At 29.2% G+C, this 25,715-nt stretch overlaps 1 protein-coding gene across 6 annotated transcripts in view; it reads right to left on the reverse strand.

Annotated features, from left to right (window-relative positions):
- Nucleotides 1–25,715, reverse strand: part of LOC107444406 (conserved oligomeric Golgi complex subunit 1) — a 53,205-nt gene that overhangs the window by 15,625 nt on the left and 11,865 nt on the right. For 5 of the 6 annotated variants that reach the window (XM_071180941.1, XM_071180944.1, XM_043048829.2 and 2 more), the window contains exons 8-23: nucleotides 24,917–24,958; nucleotides 24,747–24,833; nucleotides 24,624–24,660; nucleotides 23,167–23,265; nucleotides 23,028–23,087; nucleotides 21,691–21,756; nucleotides 20,673–20,754; nucleotides 15,079–15,184; nucleotides 12,456–12,551; nucleotides 9,789–9,880; nucleotides 6,203–6,352; nucleotides 4,372–4,542; nucleotides 1,824–1,886; nucleotides 1,620–1,740; nucleotides 904–965; nucleotides 732–825 (exon numbers count right to left, since the gene is read on the reverse strand). In XM_071180941.1, coding sequence (XP_071037042.1) covers nucleotides 732–825; nucleotides 904–965; nucleotides 1,620–1,740; nucleotides 1,824–1,886; nucleotides 4,372–4,542; nucleotides 6,203–6,352; nucleotides 9,789–9,880; nucleotides 12,456–12,551; nucleotides 15,079–15,184; nucleotides 20,673–20,754; nucleotides 21,691–21,756; nucleotides 23,028–23,087; nucleotides 23,167–23,265; nucleotides 24,624–24,660; nucleotides 24,747–24,833; nucleotides 24,917–24,958 — 1,428 coding nt within the window. Of the gene's footprint in view, nucleotides 1–731; nucleotides 826–903; nucleotides 966–1,619; nucleotides 1,741–1,823; nucleotides 1,887–4,371; nucleotides 4,543–6,202; nucleotides 6,353–9,788; nucleotides 9,881–12,455; nucleotides 12,552–15,078; nucleotides 15,185–16,841; nucleotides 16,924–17,863; nucleotides 17,930–19,887; nucleotides 19,948–20,672; nucleotides 20,755–21,690; nucleotides 21,757–23,027; nucleotides 23,088–23,166; nucleotides 23,266–24,623; nucleotides 24,661–24,746; nucleotides 24,834–24,916; nucleotides 24,959–25,715 lie in introns of all 6 variants that reach the window. The other variant, XM_071180942.1, reaches the window with a different exon arrangement.

A 25,715-nucleotide genomic window follows, 5' to 3' on the forward strand; every position in this document is an offset into this window, starting at 1 on the left:
GAAAGTATACAGCTACAGCTTATTCTGCAAGGCAATACTTTCAAACAGATAATTTTGATTAATATATGATATAAATTATATGATTTCTGAGTTCAAATATGTTATATTTTATAAGCTATTAATGATATTAAGTAATTCTGGTAAATTTGAAGTGAAAATTTGCTTTAGTTACTTAGTTATAATGTTAAAAAAGGTGACATGTTTGCTAGATTTTGAAAGAACTCGCTTTTTTGGCAGTTCTGATTTGGCCTTTTTTTATTTGTTTATTTCAGTTTGCTCTTGGTTCAAGCCATGTACCATCATTTGAAAGAGTTAGCATATTGTTCGAGCAGCGAGATTAAGTTCATTTTACAAATTATCATTTAGGTTTAAATTTTAAAGTTGGTAAATTGTTAACAAGGTAAGAAGGGTTTTATAATGATTCCTTTTTCAAATGACAATTCTTATGTTTTGATATGACAGGTCTTCAAATGACAAGTCTTATAACGAATATTCTTTCAAACACAAATAACAAATCGGGTAACAAATACACAAAATACTATTCCAGAGACTCTCATGTTGTAAGCCAAATGGTTTCGAAACTCACCAAAAACAGTAACTTGGAAGTATAGGCAGTCAAAAACTTGCACAGCTATGTAGAAAACACCATGCTTAGACTCAGAAAAAAAAAAGCCTCATCCAAAATATAATTCTTACAGTTTTTTTAAATATTAATTTTTTTAATAACATACCAGAAGAATTTTTAAAAGTCCTTCCATAGAATAAGTCATAAGCTCAGATTCCGCTGTGGCTTTCAAATGATTTATTTGGCTAACACTCCACAATCTAGAAAATAAATAACTTAATTAATAATGAATTTTAATACTCAAAATAAAGAAATGTATTTAAAATTTACTTCCACACCTAAAAGCTGATGCACTTGTTTCTAATAATTTACTCTTCAAAATCTTCCAATTTTCACTTTCCTTTAAAATAATAGGATAAACTCAATGAAAATTGTCCAAAAATAATAAAATTATATATTTAATCAATTTATACATATATCAGACACTGTACAAAAAGCAATATACAGTCAAATCCCATTTTAGCGAAATCCGAAATAGAAAAAATTAAACCGATACAAATGTTTTCAGAACTATCAAATGAGTTTCCATAGAAACAATCAATTTAAAATATCGATATTACGAAGAAGATTATCCTATTTAACGAAGGCGAATAAAAGGAACAATTTCTTTTTTTAATCAATGCACCTTTCTTCAAAGTATACTATGTGTTGTATGAAACTGTTTCTGAAGAACAGATGACATTTGTAATGTGCTTGCGCCGCTGACTGCCCAAATGCTTCAGAATGAAATGGACTACTACCTAGATGTTGTCATTGCGACCAAGGGGCGTCACATAGAAAATCTGTGCCGCATGTATAAAAAATTTAGAAGTTCCTTCTACATTATGCATAAATTATACCGATAAATTCTTTTTCATTAAATAATTATAATCGCTTGTAATCACTATATTTATTCTGAATTACCCTATAGTATAAATGACACAGAGTTTACATCAAGGAAATTCTGGGGCGATAATTTTTTTTTCTAAAATTAAAAGAAAATTAAAGTATGTACCTTTATTGCAGCTTGTGTATAGGAGGGTCTTTTCTCCATATTTTCATTGCGTAACAAGGCAAGATTGATATGGGGACATAGGTTAGCCAAACCATTGCACATGTGGCCCAAGAATACAATTCTGAAACAACAACGCAAATATTAACAATCTCATACATGACAAAGAGATAAAAAAAAAACAAACTCATTAATAAGTCCTCGTACCTGTTGCTCTCAGTTGTTTCAGATTCCAAGCATGCAAGATGGGCTTCAATAAAACATATTAAACTGGAAAAAATTCAATCTGATATCACCAAAAATTATTTATTCATCATCAAGGGAAAGTAAAAAAGAAACAGTATTGAGATAAATCCTCTAAATGAAGAAAACCTCTATCTATATATCCTCCATTTCCACAAGACAGTAACCAAATTGCTCAATGGAATTTTTCTCTCAAGCAATGACCGCGAATTCTCCGCAGGCAATGACCGCGAATTCTCTGCTAGCAATGACCGCGGAAGCATCTCATGTGTGGGGGAGGGGGTATCTCCTGATGAATTACTTGGAAGGGACCGCCCTGAAATCCCAACCCATTCATGTCTGAAGAAGTAAAAATACATGCGGCTTTCCAAAAGAATTTATTATTTTTTAATGCGATAAACTCCATTGCCACAAAATAATTTTGGTCAATGTTGAAATTCGAAATATCAGTATAACGAATGTGTGGACCCATTTCTTTTAGTTTAACAATAAAGATTTTTTTTTAAAAGTTTTAAAGTGCAATGTTTCCTCTAAAAACAACAGATGGGTCATTCTCACAAAAAGGTGATTTTTTAAGTCCCTTAGTAATAAATATTAGGAAATACAGCAGATTTCTTAATATTTTTCTGCGTCATTTTTCGTGAAGTTCTAACTAACAAATCATATGCATTTCTGCTAAATGTATTTAATATTTCATTCTTATTTTTTAATAAACATAACTTCAAAATCCCTTTCATGGACGTCCCTACGTCTGGGACACAAAATAATTTTTAATGGCTGTTAAACAATTTAAATGTTATTTTAATGATTTTTGTAGTTTTACCTAGTTAAATGTTTATAGTAACTTTTTATTTAATATTTTTTGAAAAAAAATTATTTTTATAAAATAAATGACTAGTAAACTTTGTCCATCAAAAATGAAATCTCCCTCCATGGACAATTAATATAGTTCGGTAAATATGCAATCAAGGGCAGCATATGCGAAATCCCTATAAGACAGTTGCTGGGAAAGGTAACCATTCCATTTTCTATTGTTAACTATCAGTTGTTTTTGTTCTCTTTGGTGTCAGTTTTGGATTGTTGTGTTCAACTGGGGTTTGGTAAAGTTCTCACCCTATACTCCGTGGACATCATAAAGAAGAAAATTATTTTATTTTTGATAGATGAATTTTAGATTGCAAAAATAGTATATTTAATAAAAAGAACTGCGCCATATTTGTAACTTTAAAATCAAAAATCAGTAAAATTCAAGAACTAGTTTTTGTCTCCTCCGTGGACGTCCCCTCCGTGGACATAACAAGTCCACGAATGAGAAGACACAGTCAATGGAAGAGACAACGTGTTAGATAACCATAATACAATTTTTATAATTAAAAAACTATTTTCTTTTAATTGATATTGTTTAAAATTGAGCAAATGTGTTAATTTGTTTGTATTTTTAAAGAAAATCCATTAAGTTTAACATTTTCTTATCGGAGAAGTAAATATTGGCAATTTTTCTAAATAATTTCTGTGATGTTTAACATTTTTTTTCTCTTCAAATTTTGGGGAAAAAAAGGCAAAACCAAATTATAAAAAAAGAAGGCAATCAAATGTTCAAATGCAAAAGAGAAGGGAAGAGAAAAAACTTAGTATGTGACAAGTTAGTCAGAAATTAAAAGAAAACCCTATGTTTTTTTTGAAGAAAGTAAAAAAGAAAGAAAGAGCAAGAAACTTTAAAATCTGTATCAGAAAAAGATTTAACAGAAAAATCGTGATTAAATGTACTTAAATTTCTAGAAATTGATAGAGCAAGCCGTTTGTGCCCAGGGAAAAAACAAACAATAACAAGAAGAAAAGAGAAAAAACAAAAACATCATTTGGATGACAGTATGCTTAACTTGCATAAAATGTTCATAAAAGAGTACCCTTAGCACTCAACTTTCATGTGGAGTCTGAATTTTTATTTCAATAGTCTTTAAATTTTAATTTATTAATATTCAGTAAGAGTTACTTAAAAAATTGTACGCTTAGGTTAAAAATGGTTGTTTCCTTTCATAGCAGCATGATTAATCGGAAGTAGCTCTATCTCTAATAATGAAATATTTTATTATTTACTTATTAATGTTAAACTCATATCAGTTGTACCCAATAATTAAAAAATTAGTCTTCATTGACATTTTATATTTTATAACATAAAATGTCTCCTCCGTTGACTATTACATCTCCTCCGTAGACAATTTAAAATATTTTAAATCTTGTAAAAAATAAAATAGAAAACTTGACCATTATTATAAGGACATATAACAAAAATAAATAAAGGCATTTAAGTAATTTTTATCACTTTTTCAATTACTTTAATTTTAGAAAATTTTTTAGTCTTTTTATACCTTTTCAGTGAGAATGACTCAGATCATATAAGGTATAGTAATAAGTAAAAATTAAAATCTTTACATTGGTTGAGTAACATTGGTTGTAGTATTTTTTATTAAAAAAAAAACTGCAATAGAAAAATGTGTGGAAAGATACATACTTATGAAATCCATTTTCTACTGTTTGAGCAATGCATCTGTTGATGACATTGCTTTCTTCATGAATTTCTGTCATAAACTTTTCTTGATTGGAAGAATCCACTTTTAAAGATGAGAAACAAGAGATATCCTCTATTGACATCTTGATTTGATTGTCCAAATCCTTACAAATGCTAAATAATAATAATTTAAACAAATTGAAAAGGATTTTTAGTTAATGACATGAAACATGAAATAAATAACCTTATTTTAAGGGTATGAGGAAAAGAAAAATCACACAATAATTATCATACTATAGTAAGAAGTCTTAGAAGCTTAAATTTAACACTATACTCTTAACTTGTAAATATTATTTAGACTAGGATATGTAATGTTCAGTTAGCTATAGAATATCAGGGACGTCACTTAAATTTGGAAGGAAAAAAAATTCCCAGTGCTTTCATAACACAATTATACACAATATATTAAGAGAAAACACATAATTATTGTGCTTTTCAGTTAGCTATATTAGGCTAACTATGCTAGTTTTAAAATTGCTGGAAAAACTTTAGGGAACGGCAAAACATACTTAAAACGTATAATGCATAGTTGAAGAAATGAAATAGTTTAGTATCGATGAAATGTCATCCTTAAATATCCCACAGATTGTGCTTGGAGTGGTCATCATTTCTTAAAAGACGAAAATAAGGAGGAAATTTCCCTGTTTTCTACTAGTTTGTTAAGAAAAAAAATTCCCTGTTACATACCTGCCAATATTGGAGAGATAAAATAATGGCGATTTTACTAACTGACCCAATTTCTGGTTTACGACTAATGATGTTCACTCCGTAACCTTGTAATTTTGAACCCAATTGAGAAGACAAGGGAACTCCTAGATTAAGAGAAATTTGCTTCAAGGAGGACTTTTTTTATGGAACTAACTCGCATTTGCGTTGCATGAAGCGGAAAGCTATGAAAACCTCAAAAGGTTAGCCTGACGGCAAGAGGACTCTAACCCATGATTCGTCTACCACTGAGGATATTTTATGTCAGCCCTGTGGTAGATGCTAGCCGGATGCAGAATTCGTATCAACCAGTCATTGCTGGAATTTGAACCTGGGTTCACCTCACTGGAGAGGAAAAACACGAAACCTACCAAGGTTAGCCTGACAAGGGGAATGTAACCCCTTACTACTGAGGACATTTCATGTCAGTGGTCGGCGCAAGCCGGATGCGGAATTCGTATCGACCAATCATTGCTGGGATTTGAACCTGGGTTCACCTCACTGGAGAGAAAAAACACGAAACCTACGAAGGTTAGCCTGACAAGGGGAATGTAACCCATGATCCGTTTACTACTGAGGACATTTCATGTCAGTGGTCGGCGCAAGTCGAATGCGTAATTCGTATCGACCAGTCATTGCTGGGATTCGAACCTAGGTTCACCTCACTGGAAGACGAATGCTTTCACCCCTGAGCCATCACGGCTCGACATAAACAATTAACACTCAACATACTGCAGTACTGGCAATAGTACAACCTGTTGAGGAATAAGAGAAGTATTTTTGTTATCAGTGGCTATTTTATCACCAGATTATTATTTTTAAAAAACATTTCTTCAATAAATACAGAGACATTTCAGAAAATACGGGTAAACAGGAGATAACCGTAAAATCCAGGTCATACCTGCCAGGAGACTTGGCAGGTATGATGTTATTTTAGGTGATTTTTAAATGCCCTTTCCTAGCAACCCAGATATTACAAAAAAATAACATTTATGGAAAGTAACAATTGCTTGAAAACAAGACCTGTTTTATTGTGTGAGTTCATTCAAAGAAAGAAAAAAATTCCTACCTTTGAACTTTTGGTGTGAAACCCATAGATTTCATGCTGAGTTGACCACTGTCCCAGTAATTTCTGTGGTGTCTGGAATGCCATGCTATGTTTGCAATGATGTCTTGGGGTGACTCCGACCACACATAGAGGGAAATGTTTGATTTGGAACTGAAATAAATAATGACTTTATCACTTATAAAATAAAGTGTCATACAACCAGTATCGAAGAATATTCAAAATCAAAATATACAATGCATTGAACAAGGGTCCCCTAGCAATGCCTGGGGGGGGGGCCCTTAAGGCATCTTACTTTAGATAAATTGTATTAAAAAAAAAAAAAATTAACAGTAAAAGCACTGCATTATATATTTTTCAAAATAAATATATTTCCATGTGAAAAGTGTGCATTTTTTCCCTCTACAAATAGTGATCGATTATCATGCAAACACCATTAATTTGAAAAGATTATTACCAGGAAAACTTAAAAAGTCAACCGAAATCTATTTTTCTATATTAAAATGTTATTTTTAGGTACTCAACTAATTTCTCTAAATATGCTTAGAGAAGAAACATTTTTAGTCTTAAAAATTTGTTCTCTGTCTCACACAAATTTAAATACAGTAGAAAACCATTAAAACCGGGAAGAATTTTGCTTGGTGTTGCCACTATTTTGAAGTATAACGATTATAAAAAAAAAGCAGAAATTTGACTCATCCTTGAAGTTGAGTAGAGAGAAAGGGGGGAATTCTTCGTGTTTGCCCAGAGAAATTTAAATTCTTCCCCTGACCTTGAAGATCATTAGATCGAGAGGGGGCAAGGAAGGGACAAATGTTTTATTTTCTCCTGCATGTCAGTTGCTTTTCTGATAAGCTGCCATCAATCAAACTTAAAGGAGTGGCATGCTGATTTCGTTTTCTCTTTGATTTATGAGGGGGTGGGGAAAATGCACTGCACAAGTATATCAATGAATGTCCAAGTTAAGTAACTTGAAACTTCTGGGGAAGAGTATTGACATTTGAGATGTACTTTAAATCCACTTTAGTTACTCAGTTTTTGTTATCCTTGATTTATTATGATGAATTGTTTTATTATTTCCGATAATGCATCATTTATTTGAACGAAACGTTTTTTAATCACCAGTTATATTCATCTATTTGACATCGATTAACAAAACAATATTTTTTTTTGAGAATAAACTCTGATTTTTTAGAAATGCTGTATCATCAGCACGTTTTTCTTAATGTGGAATCAAATCTGCTTCCGTTAAAAATAGTCCTTTTATAAAAAATAAAATAAAAGGAGAAGATTGTTTATTAATTTGAGCATATAATTATTTGTTACTAAAAGCAGATGATTATTTTATGAAGCAGATAATAGTTTTCTTTTTTTAATTTTGATTCTGTTCTTCTGATTCTACTGCATTTGAGTTTTTTTTTTCTTTTTAAGATAAATTTCATACTCTGATTTATTATTTTAATTCATAAATTTTATCATTAAGTTGGTCCCCCCCCCCCGATATTATAATATCCTGCCTTGTTCCAGTTTTTAATATTTATGCTAGTGCCTTTTTTAAATATTGTTTCGGTTCAATAATTTTCAAGTGTTGCTTTTATTTAGATTAATAAGTTTTCATTTCATCCCCCGTATAATTAGGTATGAAATATATTGCGTTTTTCAATTATTGATTTTGTTTTATATTAGTTAATTTGGGGACTTTAATTATTATCAAAAAATAAATATGCGAATTTTGTATTTTTTAAACTTGTTTTTCTTGTCTAAACTTGAAAATGTTTTTATCCTATTAAATGTTATTTTGCTAAATTTTTATTTATTTATTTATTTTTTTGATTTAGGAGATCTTTTAATTTTCTTATTTTGAAACGTGTTTCACTTTTTCCTTGTAGTTTGGGTTTGATAAAACATCGATTAACGGCCCTTTTTGGCGATCCAGAAAACCAGGAAATTCAGACATCTGGGATAGCGATGGTTCCGAGCATCCCAGTTAATTGGTTTTCTACTGCATTAAAACACCAAAATTTCATTCCACAAATTGATTTTATAGATAAATGAATTTAGAAAAAAGAAATAAAATTTTACTATTGCAACTAAAATTATACACAAACACATACATTTAAATACAAAAGAAAAACAATTACTCCAATTAAAAACTATACCTTTTGCACTTATGTTTTAGGGCATGTAGCTGTTTTTTTAAAAAAAAAAAACTACAGTAGCTTATTTAGCATTTAATTTTTTGAAAACAACTTTTGGTAGTATTAATCATTACTGTTTAACAAATTGAATTTTTTCAACTAACAAAGCATTTAAAGTTTCAATTTTCCTTGATGAACTGAATCTTGTAAATTTTGTCACACAATGTTGGTTCACTTGTGGCATTACTTTGTGGAATTAATAGAACAGTCAACATTATCTTGAGAAACAAATTACACTTATTTGATTCCTTAACTTAGATATTTTGAACCAGCATGGGTGCCACTCTAAAGAAATTTTAAGACTGAACTTATTTTTTTGACTGATTAACACAATCTAATGTGGTTTATCGGAAATTCTCTAACAAATATCTGATCTATATTAAACTCTACATTAAAGTAAGAATATTAAAACAAAAAAATTCACATTAAAATAGTCTTTTTTGTTAATTAGTATGGAAAAAAGGTTTTTATTTGATAATGAATAAATAACAAATTTAATGTAATAGTGTTTTCAGATCTGTGAATTGAACTATTCCCAAATATTTTGGGTACAAGTGTGGATCAAAGAAAGCAGCATTTCATAATTTAAAATATCATCAGCACTTATAAATTAGCCTATTTAAGATCAGATTTTTAAAACAATAAAATTTTAATTCTGTAACAAAAATCTGATCGCTAGAAATAAGTTATTATGGTGTTTTTTTTCCTCCATTTTTTTATTTTGCACACTGTAGCATAATTTAAGAGAGTTCAAGGAATGGTATTTAAGGATCCTTCTTCTAAAAAAACAAAACAAGGGAGAGTTGGCACCTATGATATAAAATCATACAGTGTTGTCACTCAAATTTGTATTTACCCTAAACGTATTATACACAATATATTAAGGGGTAAGAATTACTTTGCTCCTGTATGAGCTATAATAATGGGCTAACTATGCTAATTTTAATCGTGGAAAAACTTAGAGAAAAAAAAGGAACAGCTCTGAACATACTTAAATAATGCTATAGTAAATGGAATAGTTCAGTATAGCAGAAATATCTTCCTTAAATATCCTATAGATTGTGCTCTAAGAGTTCACCATATTTTAAAAGACGAAAATAAAAAAAAACCCCTGTATTTTCTTAGTTTGTAAAGAAAAACTAAAAATTCCCTGCATTTTCCTATGTAATTTTTAAATTCTCTGCATTTTCCACGTTTTCTCTATTCTTCCTGTGGAGTGGCAACCCTGTATTGACAGAGCCTCCTTCAACAAAAAAAGTAGGAGAGTTGGCACCTATGATATGTAGATAAAAAACAATAACTTTCTGAGAAATTCCTAACAACAAATTAAAATTTTAATTTTCCAGTAAAAGCAAAAAAAGAAAACAATACGTTGAAAAGGATGTCATTACCTGGTAGTTTCACAGCCGATTTCAGTTAAGGTTTTCTCGATATTTCTTTGAGAGTTCTCACCCGCATTCAGAACACTTTCACTAATGATATCCTTCAAATGATAACAATATAAATAAGACTTCAATAATCTTTCATTGTAATATTCTGACTTTTTAATTTAGAAACAGGGCTACCATAAAACAATCTATTAAACCAGTGATTCTCAACTTTTTTTTTTTTTTACTTGCTGTGGCACACTTTTGAGAATTTTGAAATTTGATGGCAAACAAAGAAATAAATAAGCTTAAAAGTTGTTTATTTACCCATAATTCACTGGGATTATACCTATAATTCACTAGGACTCAAAAAATTAAACAAAAATCACAAAAAATTAAATGTATTAAGTTAAATTTTGTATTGGCATTTAATGTTATGTACAGGGAGGGGGCCCTTGGCACAGTGTCTGAAAGGGCACTAAATATCTGTTATTATTATTTAGCAGTATTATTAATGCAACCTTCAGTGTTTTGAGAAACATTATTAGTCTGATTTATTATTAATTACTTTAATGAACAAAAGATATTTCAGTTTCTATGTTTATGCTTTATTATTACGAAGAACATAATTCACTGTTTATACCTATTTTCGAAAAAATACTATTAGTATATGCTATACAAAATTGTTTTATTGCAGTAAGGAAAAATAATTTCAAAACTTAAAGAGGTTTTACTAAAATTTTGAATTTTTTTTAAAGTATGACTAGTTTAATTCAGACTATTTAACTTTTAAAATTAAAAACAACCCGTTTTTAAAGGGATCCTTAAACTGAAGTTCAAGAATTGGTTAAACCCTAAATCAGTGATTCTCTATCACTGAGCCACTGCACTTTTTTGTGCCGCCAAATTCTTAAAAAGTACTGCCAAATTTTAAAAATGACATAGTAAAAATTATAATGCTCTTTTTTAATTATGAGTAAAGTTTAAATTAAAGAAAAGTACATATATAATATTATATATATATACTTTTTATAATTTTTTTATGCTTAAAGGGTTTTGTCAGTGACAGACTTGTCTCTGACAATCTTAAAATGTTAAAATAAGCAGGAAATTTAATGACTATTAAAATTTTTAATTAACAAAAGAAATCAAACTAAATATTAACATACAAAAGGAAATAGCTAACAATTAAAATAAGCTATGCAATTAATAGTTATAAAAATAAATCAACAAAGGATAACTAACAAAAAAAACAATGAAAAAACAAGCTAACAATCAATAATTTACAAAATACAAGTTAAAAAGGAATCACAAAAAATAAAATGTGTAAAAAAAATAAATAAAAAAAAACATTAGCAATTAATAACTAGCAAAAAATAATAACTGTTAAAAAAAACCCAAAAGAACTATTAAACAATGAGAGGGAAAAAAGACGAAATAAGGACTGCAAAAATTGAAAGAGCTAATTAATCCCTTAATAAACATGTTTTGTAGTATATTGTCTTGCAGTTTTTTAAATTATAGGAAAATAAAATCGTGAATCAATCGGATTAGCCTGTCTTTGTATACATAAAACCAAGGATGCCGAAAATTACATTTTTTTATTTATTTATTTAATTATTATTTTTTTTTTTTGAGTTACAATAACTATTTTAGAAAGTTTGTACAGTTATAAAATCTTTCGATAATAATTTTTTCTCTAAAAAAGAAAAAAAATTCATTTGATTTTAGATAATTATATACTGAATACTGAAATATTATATCAAAATATACTGAAATAGTGATAATTTATAAGAATAAATTTAAGATACCACTTATAAACTTCAGAAATTCAAACTTTTAAGCAAATGCATTGGCATATAAATTTATTTGTATGATATTTAACATAATGAAAAATGCACCTTTTCTTTTAACATAATAGAAACTAGTATTTCTCTTTTAATGCAATCATATTATTTCACTTTTGTCTACTCTGTCAAAGCAATCTTTGCCTTTCTTTCTCGTAAGATTTTTTCGGCAGAGAAAATTTCCCATTTCATTCTTATTAACTGAGAAAAATTTTAAGAGCAAATTTTTTTTTTTTTACAATAAAAAATTTTGTAGCATCTTTTTTTAATTAGACCAAAAATTTCCCCATGGTTATCTGAATTTTTTTGTGTGCCTTGTTCGTGCGATCAGACACTCCTGCATAAAATCTTCACCTCATAATTCATCTGACAGGGTTGTCACTCAAATCAGGGGGGAAAAATCCCCATGTTGTCCTCGTACATATTATGCACAATATATTTAGAGGAAACACAACAATTCCTGAGCACTTGTGTGAGCTATACTGGGCTAACTACATTTATTAGTTTTAATTGCTGGAAACACAGCTGAACATACTTAAATAATGCTATAGTGAATGAAATAGTTTAGTATAGCTGAAATATCATCCTATAATAAAGATCCCATAGATTGCGCCTTGAGTGGTTACCCTTTTTAAAAGACGAAAATAAGAAACAAAATTCCCTGCAACCCAGTTCATATAGAAAAAATCAAAATTTCCTGTTCTTTTAGGTGATTTCCCTATATTTTCCAGGTTTTCCCAATTCTCCTTGTGGAGTGGCAACCCTGTCTGTATATTTCTTTCAAACAATATTTCTATTTTTATTAATAAAAAATGTAAGTAGTTTGCAACAATGGTTGCATTACCTCAATACTTTTCAAGAAACAGTCTTTCAGAAAAAAATCCCAAATTGAGAATGACTTGTTCAGTAGAGCACTGCATATCATGTCCCACTCCTCGATCTAAAAATATGATAAAAAAATTAAACATATATTGAAGTATGTTAACTTTTTTAATAGCCATTCGTCGAATAAGACGAGACTGAAATTTTTTTATTTTAATGTTCATCCTATCATTGACTGATAGTTTCTCTGGCAACAAAATAGTTTGGCCCCTCATTGAGCTAATATTATTCATGAATCTTGGCTGAGTAAGGATTCAAAAGGCCTTTATTTTTCCGATATTGGCCCTATAAGGAATTTTTTGATTCACGCGATATCTTACAACCACTTCACAACCAATATTGGTCTTATATAGAATTGTCAGCTTCACCCAATATTTTGTAACCATTATTTAGAAAATGTAGGTTCTATATTGGATAAAGTAGGCCCTATATAGGCCATTCTAGGACCAATATTAAAAAATCTAGACCTCCCAATATTGGTCCCTCGGTGCATGTTCTTATTGGACATATTTTGAGCCAATTTTGAACCCAACTGGGGCCACGCTAAAATTGCTGTAAGGGTTAATGGCTGGATGTGAGTTTAGAGAACCAAACTCAAAATTTAAAAAAAAAAAGTGATCATTTAAAGAAGAAACAAAATCAGTTTTTAATTTTGTTTACACATTGCATTACATTTTAGCTTTACAGTATTTCAAAACAGTTTTCAATAATTGAGAGTAATCATAAGACAGTCAAATCCAGTTTTAGCAAAATCCGAAATAGCAAAAATTTCAATGTAACGAATATTTTCCCAAATGAAAACTCCATAGAAACAATGGATTAAAAATACCGATCTTTTGAAATTCGTAATCTGCTTTAACGAAGGTGAAAATAAGCAACAATTTTCATTTCTTTTCCACGATCAAAACACTTTTCCACTGTTCAAAAGTACATAATGATTTCAGAATTTAAATATTTTTTCATCTTCAAAATATAAGATACGAAAGGGACATGTCAGAAAAGACGAATCACTTGGAGCGAACCACCCTGAAACTCCAACATATTCATGTTTGAAGAAATAAAAATACACGTGGCTTTCCAATAGAGTGATTTTCCAGTTCAGTTGTTTGATTAATTTGGAGGAGTTTGTAATTTCTACTAGTTTTAAATCATTTGTACAGAAAAAAATTACGTATTACGTTATTTCAGATAGGTAAGTGATAATAAATTAATTGTTCCTTTTAATTTAATTGTTTTTGTGAGCTTTTAAAATATTAATTTGATTTTTTGTACACATAGAGTACAAATAGATTAAATCTGTAATTAAATGCAATATTTATTACTTTTTCACATAAGAAAATTACATTGTAAAGAAATAATTTTGGTTCCTATTGAAATTCGTAGCATCGGTATACCAAATTTTCGTTATTGTTTTGGTCCATAGGAATTCTCTAAAACAGGTTTCGACTTAATTCAGTTAATTAAGTGAACTTCTTTAAACATGTGTACATATTTATANAAAATTTCAATGTAACGAATATTTTCCCAAATGAAAACTCCATAGAAACAATGGATTAAAAATACCGATCTTTTGAAATTCGTAATCTGTTTTAACGAAGGTGGAAATTAGCAATGATTTTCATTTCTTTTCCATGATCAAAACACTTTTCCACTGTTCAAAAGTACACAATGATTTCAAAATTTAAATATTTTTTCATCTTCAAAACAGAGTGAGTGAGTCAAAATAGAGTGAATAGTGGCTCTCCAATCGAGTTATTTTCCAGTTCAGCTGTTTGAAAACGCGCATAATTTGGAGGAGTTTGTAATTTCTGATAGTTCTAAATCATTTGTACAGAAAAAAATTACGTATTACGCAATTTCAGATAGGTAAGTGATAATAAATTAATTGTTCCGTTTAATTTAATTGTTTTTGTGAGCTTTTAAAATATTGATTTGATTTTTTCTACACGTAGAGTACAATTAGATTAAATCTGTAATTAAATGCAATATTTATTACTTTTTTATACAAGAAAATTACTTGGTAAAGAAATCATTTTGGTTCCCATTGAAATTCTCAGCATCGGTATACCAAATTTTCGTTATTGCTTCGGTCCCTAGGAATTCGCTAAAACAGGTTTCGACTTAATTCAGTTAAGTAAGTGAACTTCTTTAAACATGTGTACATATTTATACAAGTACATAAAACATTCCACATACTTAAAAACAAGTAATATAAAAAAAAAAAATTATTTCAATTCCTACTTAGGTCAACAAGGAAAAATTTTATTTTAGTTACTTTTCATTAAATTATTATAATTTTTCTCTTATAAAACTAAAATTAATTAAATTTAATGAATGAATTAGTATTTGAAAAAACTGTATTAACATCAAGTATCATCCACTACAAGTTTAAAAAAAAGTGTATTTGAACTTGAGTGCATGAATAAAAAGTATTTTATTAACAATTGAAAAATTGAACAATATATAGGGAGAGTGTGAACTAATAGTAGGAATTGAAAAAAGAAACTGAGATCTAGGAATATAAGGAACTTGTAACTTGAAGAGTTAAGAAACAAGTCCTTAATGAGTAAAAATAAAATCTTTACCTCACACAAATTTTCAAACAATGCCTCTCTAATCAAGGACAAACTTTTCACTGACTTAACATAATTTAACAATGTCCCCAAATCTGACTGAAGATTCACTTTGATTCTGTAAGAAACAAAATTAAGAACCAAGAATATAATTGAATGTCTACTAAACAATTAAATACATTACCCAATACAGTTTGCACTCAAATCTGGAAAAAAAAATTTCTATGCTGTCCCTGTACATATATATTACACACAATACATTAAGAAGAAAAACAACAATTATTATGCTCTTGTGTGAGCTATATTTGGCTAACCATATTAGTTTTAATTGATGGAAAATCTTAAGAGAAAAGAAAGAAACAGCTGAACATACTTAATGCTATAAGAAAATGAAATAGTTAAGTATAGCTGAAATAGCATCCTTAAATATCCCATAGATTGCACAGAGTAAAAATTTTAAAACTGAGAAACTCAACTCAAAGCAGATTAGTTGGCCTTGTCTGTGTTCAATACACAGAGTAAAACTAAAATTTTTAAAAGAAATGTCACCTGGAAAATATGAATAGTTAGATTTATGAAACCAAATAAACATAATGCATATAAATATATATATATAAAAGTCAAAGACTAATTTCAATTTATGCCATAGAAAGTTCCAAATTATTTTGTGTGGTTCTTAATCTGTTACTGGTCCTTTACTCATGACTTAAATTTTATTAAGATATCAGAATCTTAATATTCCTTAAGTTACAGAACAGTTTAATTCATATTTTTCAAAAAATCTTAAGAGAAATGCCAAAAATGAAAAGTGTCCAGTAAGTTTAAGGATTTACTCAATTGAACTACTATTATTTGCTTTTAATAATAATTTCCCTGGCTATGCAAAAAATAAGAAAAAATAGATAAATAATGTAAAAAATAAATAAAAATATGAAAAATTCGCATTTTTAGCAATTTAATTTTTGTGCTAACTGTATTTTTCAAACTTCCTCTACTGCTTAGAGAATTTCAAATCAGGGTGTGTAGCCAAATCTCTGAACAAAAAAAAAAAAAAAAAAAAAAAAAAAAAAAAAAAAAANATAAGCACCTTTAAAGTACTTTTTAAGCACTTAAAAAATATTTTTAAGCACTATATACATTAACAAAATGCAAACTAATTTTCAAACACTTTACATGATAAAAAAAAAACTAGTTTTAGACACAGAATAATTTTCTTGATTAGCCACCACAAAAAGATCGAGAGATTTTCCGGTTCAATTTCAGAGGCCTGAAATTGAGAATATCTTGCAAAATGCAGCTGACTTGCACATGACAATGCAAGAATCTCACCAATCACAGCTCAGTAGACACACCTGTGGACTCAACAATTATTTAATGAATCATGTATCAGGATTGGTGCTATTACACGTTTCGGACCCAGGGGCACGGCAAAATGGATTGCGGCTGAATGAATTGTGAAAATGTTGAATAGAGCAATGTGAAAACCAGGCTTCTGCGTAATATGCAGAAAATCGACATGGTAAAGAAAAAAATCTTATTCCCTAAAAAGGAAAATTAAGCACTTTCTAAAAACACCCAATGAAAAATTAACCTTTATGGGCTTTCAAAAAATGACAACAAAAAAAAAGCACTTTTATGAATTTTTTGAAAACACTACTCACCATGTCAAATTTTACTGTCGTACCAAAAAAAAAATTTTTTTTGTTCACCAAGATACATTGGTGACTTAAACTAAAACTAACTTAAGTAAAAGAAAAAATTTAAAAAAAACTTACTCTTGAAGCCAACTACTGCACTTTGATTGAAGAAATTCAATTCCACATTGTTCAAGAGAAGTTGTTAAAATGGGCCGGAAATCTGAAAAATACTTTCAGTATCAATGAAATGTTCTAAATTGCATTATTATGTACTAAAATTTTTTTTTATCTTGTAATTGTAAATAACTACAATGGCTTAAAGATATTTCTTGAAACATTATATCAATAAGTAAATAATGCGAGAAAAACATGATCAAAGGAAGAGTATATTTGTGACTGTGAATCAATAATCCCAAGAAATTAATCAGTTCGCCTTAGTCATGAAAAAGTTTTCAAAGCCGCAATTTTTCAAAATGTGGAATTTTCACACATTCTAAAATTTGGTGCATGATTCTTGGTGATAATAATCCTTTTATGCGAGAAAAAAATAGACGATTAGCCACTACACGCAAGACTGAGCCGTGATGGGTCGGAGGATAGAGCATTCGCCTTCCAATGAGGTGAACCACGTTCGAATCCTAACAATGTCTGCTCGATACGAATACCACAACCGGTTAGCACGGACCACTGTGCAGACGTAAAATATCCCTAATGGTAGATGGATCATGGGTTAGAGTCCTCTTGCCATCAAGCTAACCCTGGAAGGTTTTCATGGCTTCCTTCTCCATGCAATGCAAATGTGGGTTAGTTCCATCAAACAGTCCTCAAGAAGGCACATTTTTCCCAATACTTGATCCAGGAATTCACTTGTCTTCTGGATTGGGTTCAAAATTACAAGGATACAGAATTGAACATTAGTAGTTGTTAACCCAAAAATTGGGCTGACTATTCAACGCTGGTTCTAAAATATATACAAGATCATAATTTCAAGAAATTTGTTTCTTCCAAATGTTGACTATCTTTAGTCAATCCCCCTAGTAATTTTGTAAAGTTTCCCGCCTATATAATACAGAGTGAAAATGATCAATGATTGTTTTCATAATTATTTCTGTTTAACAATCTGAGTTTAAAAAAAACTACATTTCATAGCAAATTATTACCTGTAATGCTGCTAGGTAAAAATTTATATATTGCACTTGATTTCAAATCCAGCATTGATACAGGACCTTAAACAAATTTTAAAAAAATGCATTAAAGCTCTGTTTTATTAATAAAACATTAATTTAAATACAATCCTACTGAAAACACCAATAGCATTTTTATCAATAAGGAAAAATTTCAATATTTTGTTCTTGTTAAATATATGTAGAAGACAAATATTACAAAATTAAATCTGTTGGGTACTTGTACAGGGCTGCCAATCAAATCTGTGTGAGCTATTATTAGTTTTAATTGCTGGAAAAACAGCTATACATACTTAAATAATGCCATAGTAAATGAAATAGTTTAGTATAGCTGAAATATTGTGGTTAAATATCCTATTGCTATGAGTGGTCACCAATTTTTAGAAGACAAAAATAAGAAACAAAATTCCCTGCATTTTTCCTGTTATTTCAGGTGATTTTTAAATTCCCTGTATTTTCCAGGTTTTCCCTGTGGAGTGGCAACCCTGTTATATTGGCTGAATAATTAGGTATTTGATAACACAATTAAATATTTCCTATTTTGGTTTAAATGTTTCATTTATAAAAAATTAAATGGATTGATGCAAACGTTTTGAACTAGAAGCTACATAATATCATGTTATATCTTAGATAATTTTAAATCCTCCATCTTTAGCTTTAAGTTAGAAAACTAATCAGGAATTAAAAATATTTGCTCTTTATTCTTCAAATATTTTTTAAAACATTTTTTTAAATTTAATAAAAAATTAATTTTCATATTGTCCTGCATATAATAAAGTGTTTCTCCCCAAAATTCCATATAACTTTAAACGGTACTTTTCCCTTTCAGGCAATAAAGTCGACACTGCAAAGTTACTGACTGCAAGTAAATTGAACTGTTTTTTTTTTTCATTAATTTTTTTAAGTGACGTTTTTATTTATTTAAAAAAAAAAATAGTTGAAATTACTCTTGCTAGCAAAATGAAAAAAGTACCCTTTAAACTTATTGAGCATATTAGATTTCGAGATTTTTAATCCTGTTAGATTTTTGTCTAAAATACAACAGGAGTTTTTTGTACAAAAACTGAAAAAGAACTTGATTAATAACTGAATATTTGTCTGAATAAGGAACAGCACTCAGTCAGCAAGAAGCCCTTTCATTTAACTAGGACTGGGTGACACATTGGAAAATTTCGATGTTATGTAATCATCGTCAATCCGATGTTTGGATTAGCAATTTTTCAAAGCATCAATTGCGATTTACCAAGATATGTGCGGTGTTTTACGTTATCTACAACGCATGACAATGAATACTATTTCTAAAAGCGCAATGACAGTTACAAGTGCGAGCGATGAGCATTTTCCCCGACTAAAAAATGGATGACCGTACACTCGCACAAACAGCTTTCCCCCTTTTTTTTTATTGATAGTAATGAATTAAACTTATGATAAGGGATGAATGGGATGTTACGTGCATTATAGTGCCAGCTGTTCCTAAGTTTTTAATCTTTCTCAATTCATCAGCAAAGTTTTTATATTTTTGTTTATGAAGATTTTTATGAATGATCTCAATACGCATTTTAATTTTGATTTTTATACTCATAATTACTTATTTACTGCCCTAAGCAGCGGCAGATTAATGTTTGTTGCAAACCCCCCTCCTGGACAAGTTAGTGAATTTTTTTTTTTAAAATTTATCAGGTCCTTGTTGTGATTTAATGATTTTTTAAAAATAAAACAGATAATTTATTGATAATTAGACGAATTATAGCATTTTTTTGTAAGGTAACTGAGGATTGAGTTTATTTCAAGAAAACTTATCAATCAAAAAGTGTAAGAATTTAAAATAACACCACACCAAATGCAAAATATTAGTGTAAAGAAACATCGTGATGTTAGAGTGATGATACATTGCGCAGTGCCACATTTAACAATCAGTTTCTCAGCCAAAATTGTGAATAGGAACCTCACTATAAAGACTTAGCAGTACAATAAATTAGATGTGCAATAAGTTTACTTACCTGGTTCTTTGGAACTTATTAATTTCGTTAGAGAATTATACAATAAATTTCTCTCCAAACCTAGAAAAGTATAAATACTATTAAAATTGCTAACTAAAAGCACTTTTTTAATGAAACATATAAATAAATGTATAAATACCATTATTTGAANAAAAAAAAAAAAAAAAAAAAAAAAAAAAAAAAAAAAAAAAAAAAAAAAAAAAAAAAAACTAGTTTTAGACAAAGAATAATTTTTTTGATTAGCCACCATAAAAAGATTGAGAGATTTTCCCATTTGATTTCAGAGGCCTGAAATTGAGAATATCTTGCAAAGTGCAGCCGAATTGCACATGAGAATGCAAGAATCTCACCAATAACAGCTCAGTAGACACACCTGCGGACTCAACAATTATTTAATGAAACATGTAACAGGATTGGTGCTATTACATGTTTCGCACCGACGACAAGCCAAAATAGATTGTGGCTGAATTAATTGTGAAAATGTTGAATAGAGCAATGTGAAAACCAGGTTTCTGCGTAATATGCAGAAAATCGACACAGTAAAGAAAAAAATCTTATTCCCTAAAAAGGAAAATTAGGCACTTTCTAAAAACACCCAATGAAAAATGCACCTTTATGGGCTTTCAAAAAATGAAAACAAAAAACAAGCACTTTTAAGAAATTTTTTAAAACACTACTCATCATGTCAAATTTTACTGTCATACCAAGATCATAAATTTATCTGTTCACCAAGATATATTGGTGACTTAAATTAAAACTAACTTAAGTAAAAAAAAAAAACTTACTCTTGAAGCCAACTAGTGCACTTTGATTGAAGAAATTCAATTCCACATTGTTCAAGAGAAGTCGTTAAAATGGGTCGGAAATCTGAAAAATACTTTCAGTATCAATGAAATGTTCTAAATTCTATTAAAAATTTTTTTATCTTGTAATTGTAAATAACTACACCGGCTTAAAGATATTTTTTGAAAAATGATATCAATAAGTAAATAATGCGAGAAAAACATGATCAAAGGAAGAGTATATTTGTGACTGTGAATCAATAATCCCAAGAAATTAATCAGTTTGCCTTAGTCATGACGAATTTCTCAAAGCCGTAATTTTTAAAAATGTGGAATTTTCACACACTCTAAAATTCGGTGTATGATTCTTTGTGATAATATTCCTTTTATGCGAGAAAAAAATAGGCGATTAGCCACTACATGCAAGACTGAGCCAAGATGGGTCGGAGGATAGAGCATTCACCTTCAAATGAAGTGAACCACGTTTGAATCCTAACAATGCCTGCTCGATACGAATACCACATCCGGCTAGCACGGAGCACTGTGCAGACGTAAAATATCCTTAATGGTAGATGGATCATGGGTTAGAGTCTCCTTGCCATCAAGCTAACCCTGGAAGGTTTTCGTAGCTTTCTCGTCCATGCAATGCAAATGTGGGTTAGTTGCATCAAACAGTCCTCAAGAAGGCACATTTCTCCCAATACTTGATCCAGGAATTCACTTGTCTTTTGGATTGGGTTCAAAATTACAAGGCTACGGAATTGAACATTAGTAGTCATTAACCTAAAAAATTAGGTTGACTATTCAACGCTGGTTATAAAATGCATACAAGATCATAATTTCAAGAAATTTGTTTCTTCCAAATGCTGACTATCTTTAGTCAATCCCCATTGTAATTTTGTAAAGTTTCTCGCCTATATAATACAGAGTGAAAATGATCAATGATTGTTTTCATGATTATTTCTGTTTAACAATCTGAGTTAAAAAAAAAAAAAAACTACATTTCAAAGCAAATTATTACCTGTAATGCTGCTAGGTAAAAATTTATATATTGCACTTGATTTCAAATCCAGCATTGATACAGGACCTTAAAAAAATTTTTAAAAAATGCATTAAAGCTCTGTTTCATTAATAAAACATTAAATTAAATACAATGTTACTGAAAACATCAATAGCATTTTTATCAATAAGGAAAAATTTCAATATTTTGTTCTTGTTACATATTTGTTTTTTGTTTTTTTCATTAATTTTTTTAAGTGACGTTTTTATTTATTTTTAAAAAAAAGATAAAATAGTTGAAATTACTCTTGCTAGCAAAATGAAAAAAGTACCCTTTAAACTTATTGAGCATATTAGATTTCGAGATTTTTAATCCTGTTAGATTTTTGTCTAAAATACAACAGGAGTTTTTTGTACAAAAACTGAAAAAGAACTTGATTAATAACTGAATATTTGTCTGAATAAGGAACAGCACTCAGTCAGCAAGAAGCCCTTTCATTTAACTAGGACTGGGTGACACATTGGAAAATTTCGATGTTATGTAATCATCGTCAATCCGATGTTTGGATTAGCAATTTTTCAAAGCATCAATTGCGATTTACCAAGATATGTGCGGTGTTTTACGTTATCTACAACGCATGACAATGAATACTATTTCTAAAAGCGCAATGACAGTTACAAGTGCGAGCGATGAGCATTTTCCCCGACTAAAAAATGGATGACCGTACACTCGCACAAACAGCTTTCCCCCTTTTTTTTTATTGATAGTAATGAATTAAACTTATGATAAGGGATGAATGGGATGTTACGTGCATTATAGTGCCAGCTGTTCCTAAGTTTTTAATCTTTCTCAATTCATCAGCAAAGTTTTTATATTTTTGTTTATGAAGATTTTTATGAATGATCTCAATACGCATTTTAATTTTGATTTTTATACTCATAATTACTTATTTACTGCCCTAAGCAGCGGCAGATTAATGTTTGTTGCAAACCCCCCTCCTGGACAAGTTAGTGAATTTTTTTTTTTAAAATTTATCAGGTCCTTGTTGTGATTTAATGATTTTTTAAAAATAAAACAGATAATTTATTGATAATTAGACGAATTATAGCATTTTTTTGTAAGGTAACTGAGGATTGAGTTTATTTCAAGAAAACTTATCAATCAAAAAGTGTAAGAATTTAAAATAACACCACACCAAATGCAAAATATTAGTGTAAAGAAACATCGTGATGTTAGAGTGATGATACATTGCGCAGTGCCACATTTAACAATCAGTTTCTCAGCCAAAATTGTGAATAGGAACCTCACTATAAAGACTTAGCAGTACAATAAATTAGATGTGCAATAAGTTTACTTACCTGGTTCTTTGGAACTTATTAATTTCGTTAGAGAATTATACAGTAAATTTCTCTCCAAACCTAGAAAAGTATAAATACTATTAAAATTGCTAACTAAAAGCACTTTTTTAATGAAACATATAAATAAATGTATAAATACCATTATTTGAAACATTTTCATTGGAAGGATAAAAGAGAACATAAATTATTTTTAGTGTCATCTGTACAACATTGACAAACTGGCAAACTTGGTCTCTCGCTAAAAATAAAAAGAAAGAAACGGTTCATTATGCAGACAATGTATCATAATCTCATAAATTACAGGCTAAATCTTAATCTACAAATAATCTCTTTATAAAATCTTAATCTACAAAAAGTTCTCAATTTCTAGGAACTATAATATTATGCATTTGTGAAGTACAAATAATTATTTGAATGAATTTTTCAGTATATTATATTCTTCTATATTATGAATTTTTTAGTAATTTTAAATCTTTTGTTTATATATGCAATTTTTATTTAAAAATGCATCTTTGAATGTCAATTTTCTCATAATTTTCAGTTTAAAATATCAAGTTGTTTATACATTAAGAATTTTTTTTTTTTTGAAGAAAATTTATACGCAGATTATCTTTTAGTTTGCTTTTATTTTTCAAAAGCTTCAAATTTTCTGCTATTTTAATAATGAGTGAGAATTATTTTGTGAAATGTACACATAAAATAGGATAATAGGACCGCTTAAAAATTGAGGGTCAAATTCAATTATTATATAACTACTGTGATTCACAACCACTGTGCCTAAGTACTTTTGTGTTCAGCCAAATTCTTAAAGTGCACAGCCAAATTTTTGAAATGATGTTAAAAATTTTAATGCTTTTTAGTAAAGTTTAAGTTAAAGAAAAGTATAATACATATACTTCTTATAATTTTTCAACGCTTTAACGGTGTAAACATCTTTGTTAGCGGTAGTCCTGCGTCAGACAGTCTTAGGAAATTTAAGGACTATTAAAATTATTAATTAACAAAAAAAGCAAGCTAAATGTTAGCTTACAAAAGGAAATAAAAGCTAACAATAAAAAGAAGCTACGCAATTAATAGTTACAAAAACAAATTAACAAAGGATAATTAACAAACAAAAACAAGCTAACAATAGTTAGCAAAAAACAATTTAACAAGGAATCACGAAAAATAACAATTAATGTAAAAAAAACTAATAATTAATAACTAGAAAAAAAATAATAGTGAATAACAAATAAAAAACAAAACAAAAGAACTATTATGCAATGCAAGGGAAAGAAGACGAAATAAGAACTGCCCAAGTCAAAAGAGCTAATTAACCCCTTAATAAACGTGCTTTTGTAGTACAGATTTTATTTTACATTCAGAATTATTTATCATAAACTATTTTACACAGTGTATTATAGGTAAGTAAACAATTTCGCTGTTTACAAATTACTTTCTTTGTGTGCCGTCAAATTTTGAAATCGTTAAAAGTGTACCACGACAAAAAAAAAAAAAAAAAAAAAAAAAAAANAAATAATAAAAGGTTGAGAATCACTGTGTTAAGCAATATGAAGTTTTAACAGAAAAAGAAAAATAGCATGAAGAACACCATACCAGTTTTTTCAACTTGAAATAGATTCTTCAGTACATTCTGTAAGGATGACAAAGAAACAAAATTAAATAAAGATTTCCTGCCTGAAAAAAAAAATTATAAAACTGTAATACAGCAAACATTACCTGACGAGTATTTAAAAACTCTAAGAATATGTGCTGCAGTGAGGAATTAGTGAGCAAACACAAACAGCATATGGGTCCTAAGACATCCTATCCAAATTAACACAACCAAATTAATGCTTACCTACAATAATTTAAAAAATAATGAAAAATGTATATAAAAAAATATCTACTTCAGGTTCAGCCTCTTGCGATTCCAAAACTTTCTGGGAATTCTAAAATTAAAACAAAAAAAGAATGGAAAAAAAAGTGTTTATTAACACAAGATTAAAAGTATAGACAAAGAACTTGAGATACATAAAGTTTTAAAAGAAACTTATGATATGGAACCACAAAATGAAATGGTGGCAGTACATGTTTTTGCATAGTGTTGAAGGACCATGGGACCAAGGGGGGGGGGGTCAGAGGTGGTCTTAGTCCCATTACATTTTATAAATAAAGGGACACAGCCCCTTCAATTTTTGACTCTATCTTTGCGTTTTTAAATTTACAGTTAATCGAATATTTGATTGTCATTTTGTAGGGTTCAGATCATTCAGACTCTTTATCTCTCAGATAATATATATATATAAAACATCGTTGCCGAGTGGAAGGATTAAAACAGGTCTTAGGCAGTGAAAGAGGGCACAATATTTATTTAACAATTAATAGAGAGAGAACAATCATCAGAGAGACACAAAATCGTTGTGCTCCTCAATAAAAGTTAGGGAAAATTTTGCAGAGTAAATTCGCAAAATGTCTCATTTTAGGGAAATGTTAGTAATTGTAATTGATTAAATAGATCGTGGGGTACTCACAAATTAGCAAAGGGAAAAATGTCAAACTGCTAATTAATACATACGTGAACTATAAATAGATTACAAGACAGGATGTGAATTTTAAAGTGCTGGAAAGAGCAGTTCGTTTTGAATATATATTAAGAAAAGGATTTACAGGAAAGGAATTACATAAAAAGATTAGCTGAAGCTTTAT

The sequence above is a fragment of the Parasteatoda tepidariorum genome, chromosome 5 (genome assembly GCF_043381705.1).
Source record: "Parasteatoda tepidariorum isolate YZ-2023 chromosome 5, CAS_Ptep_4.0, whole genome shotgun sequence".
NCBI lineage: Eukaryota > Metazoa > Arthropoda > Arachnida > Araneae > Theridiidae > Parasteatoda > Parasteatoda tepidariorum.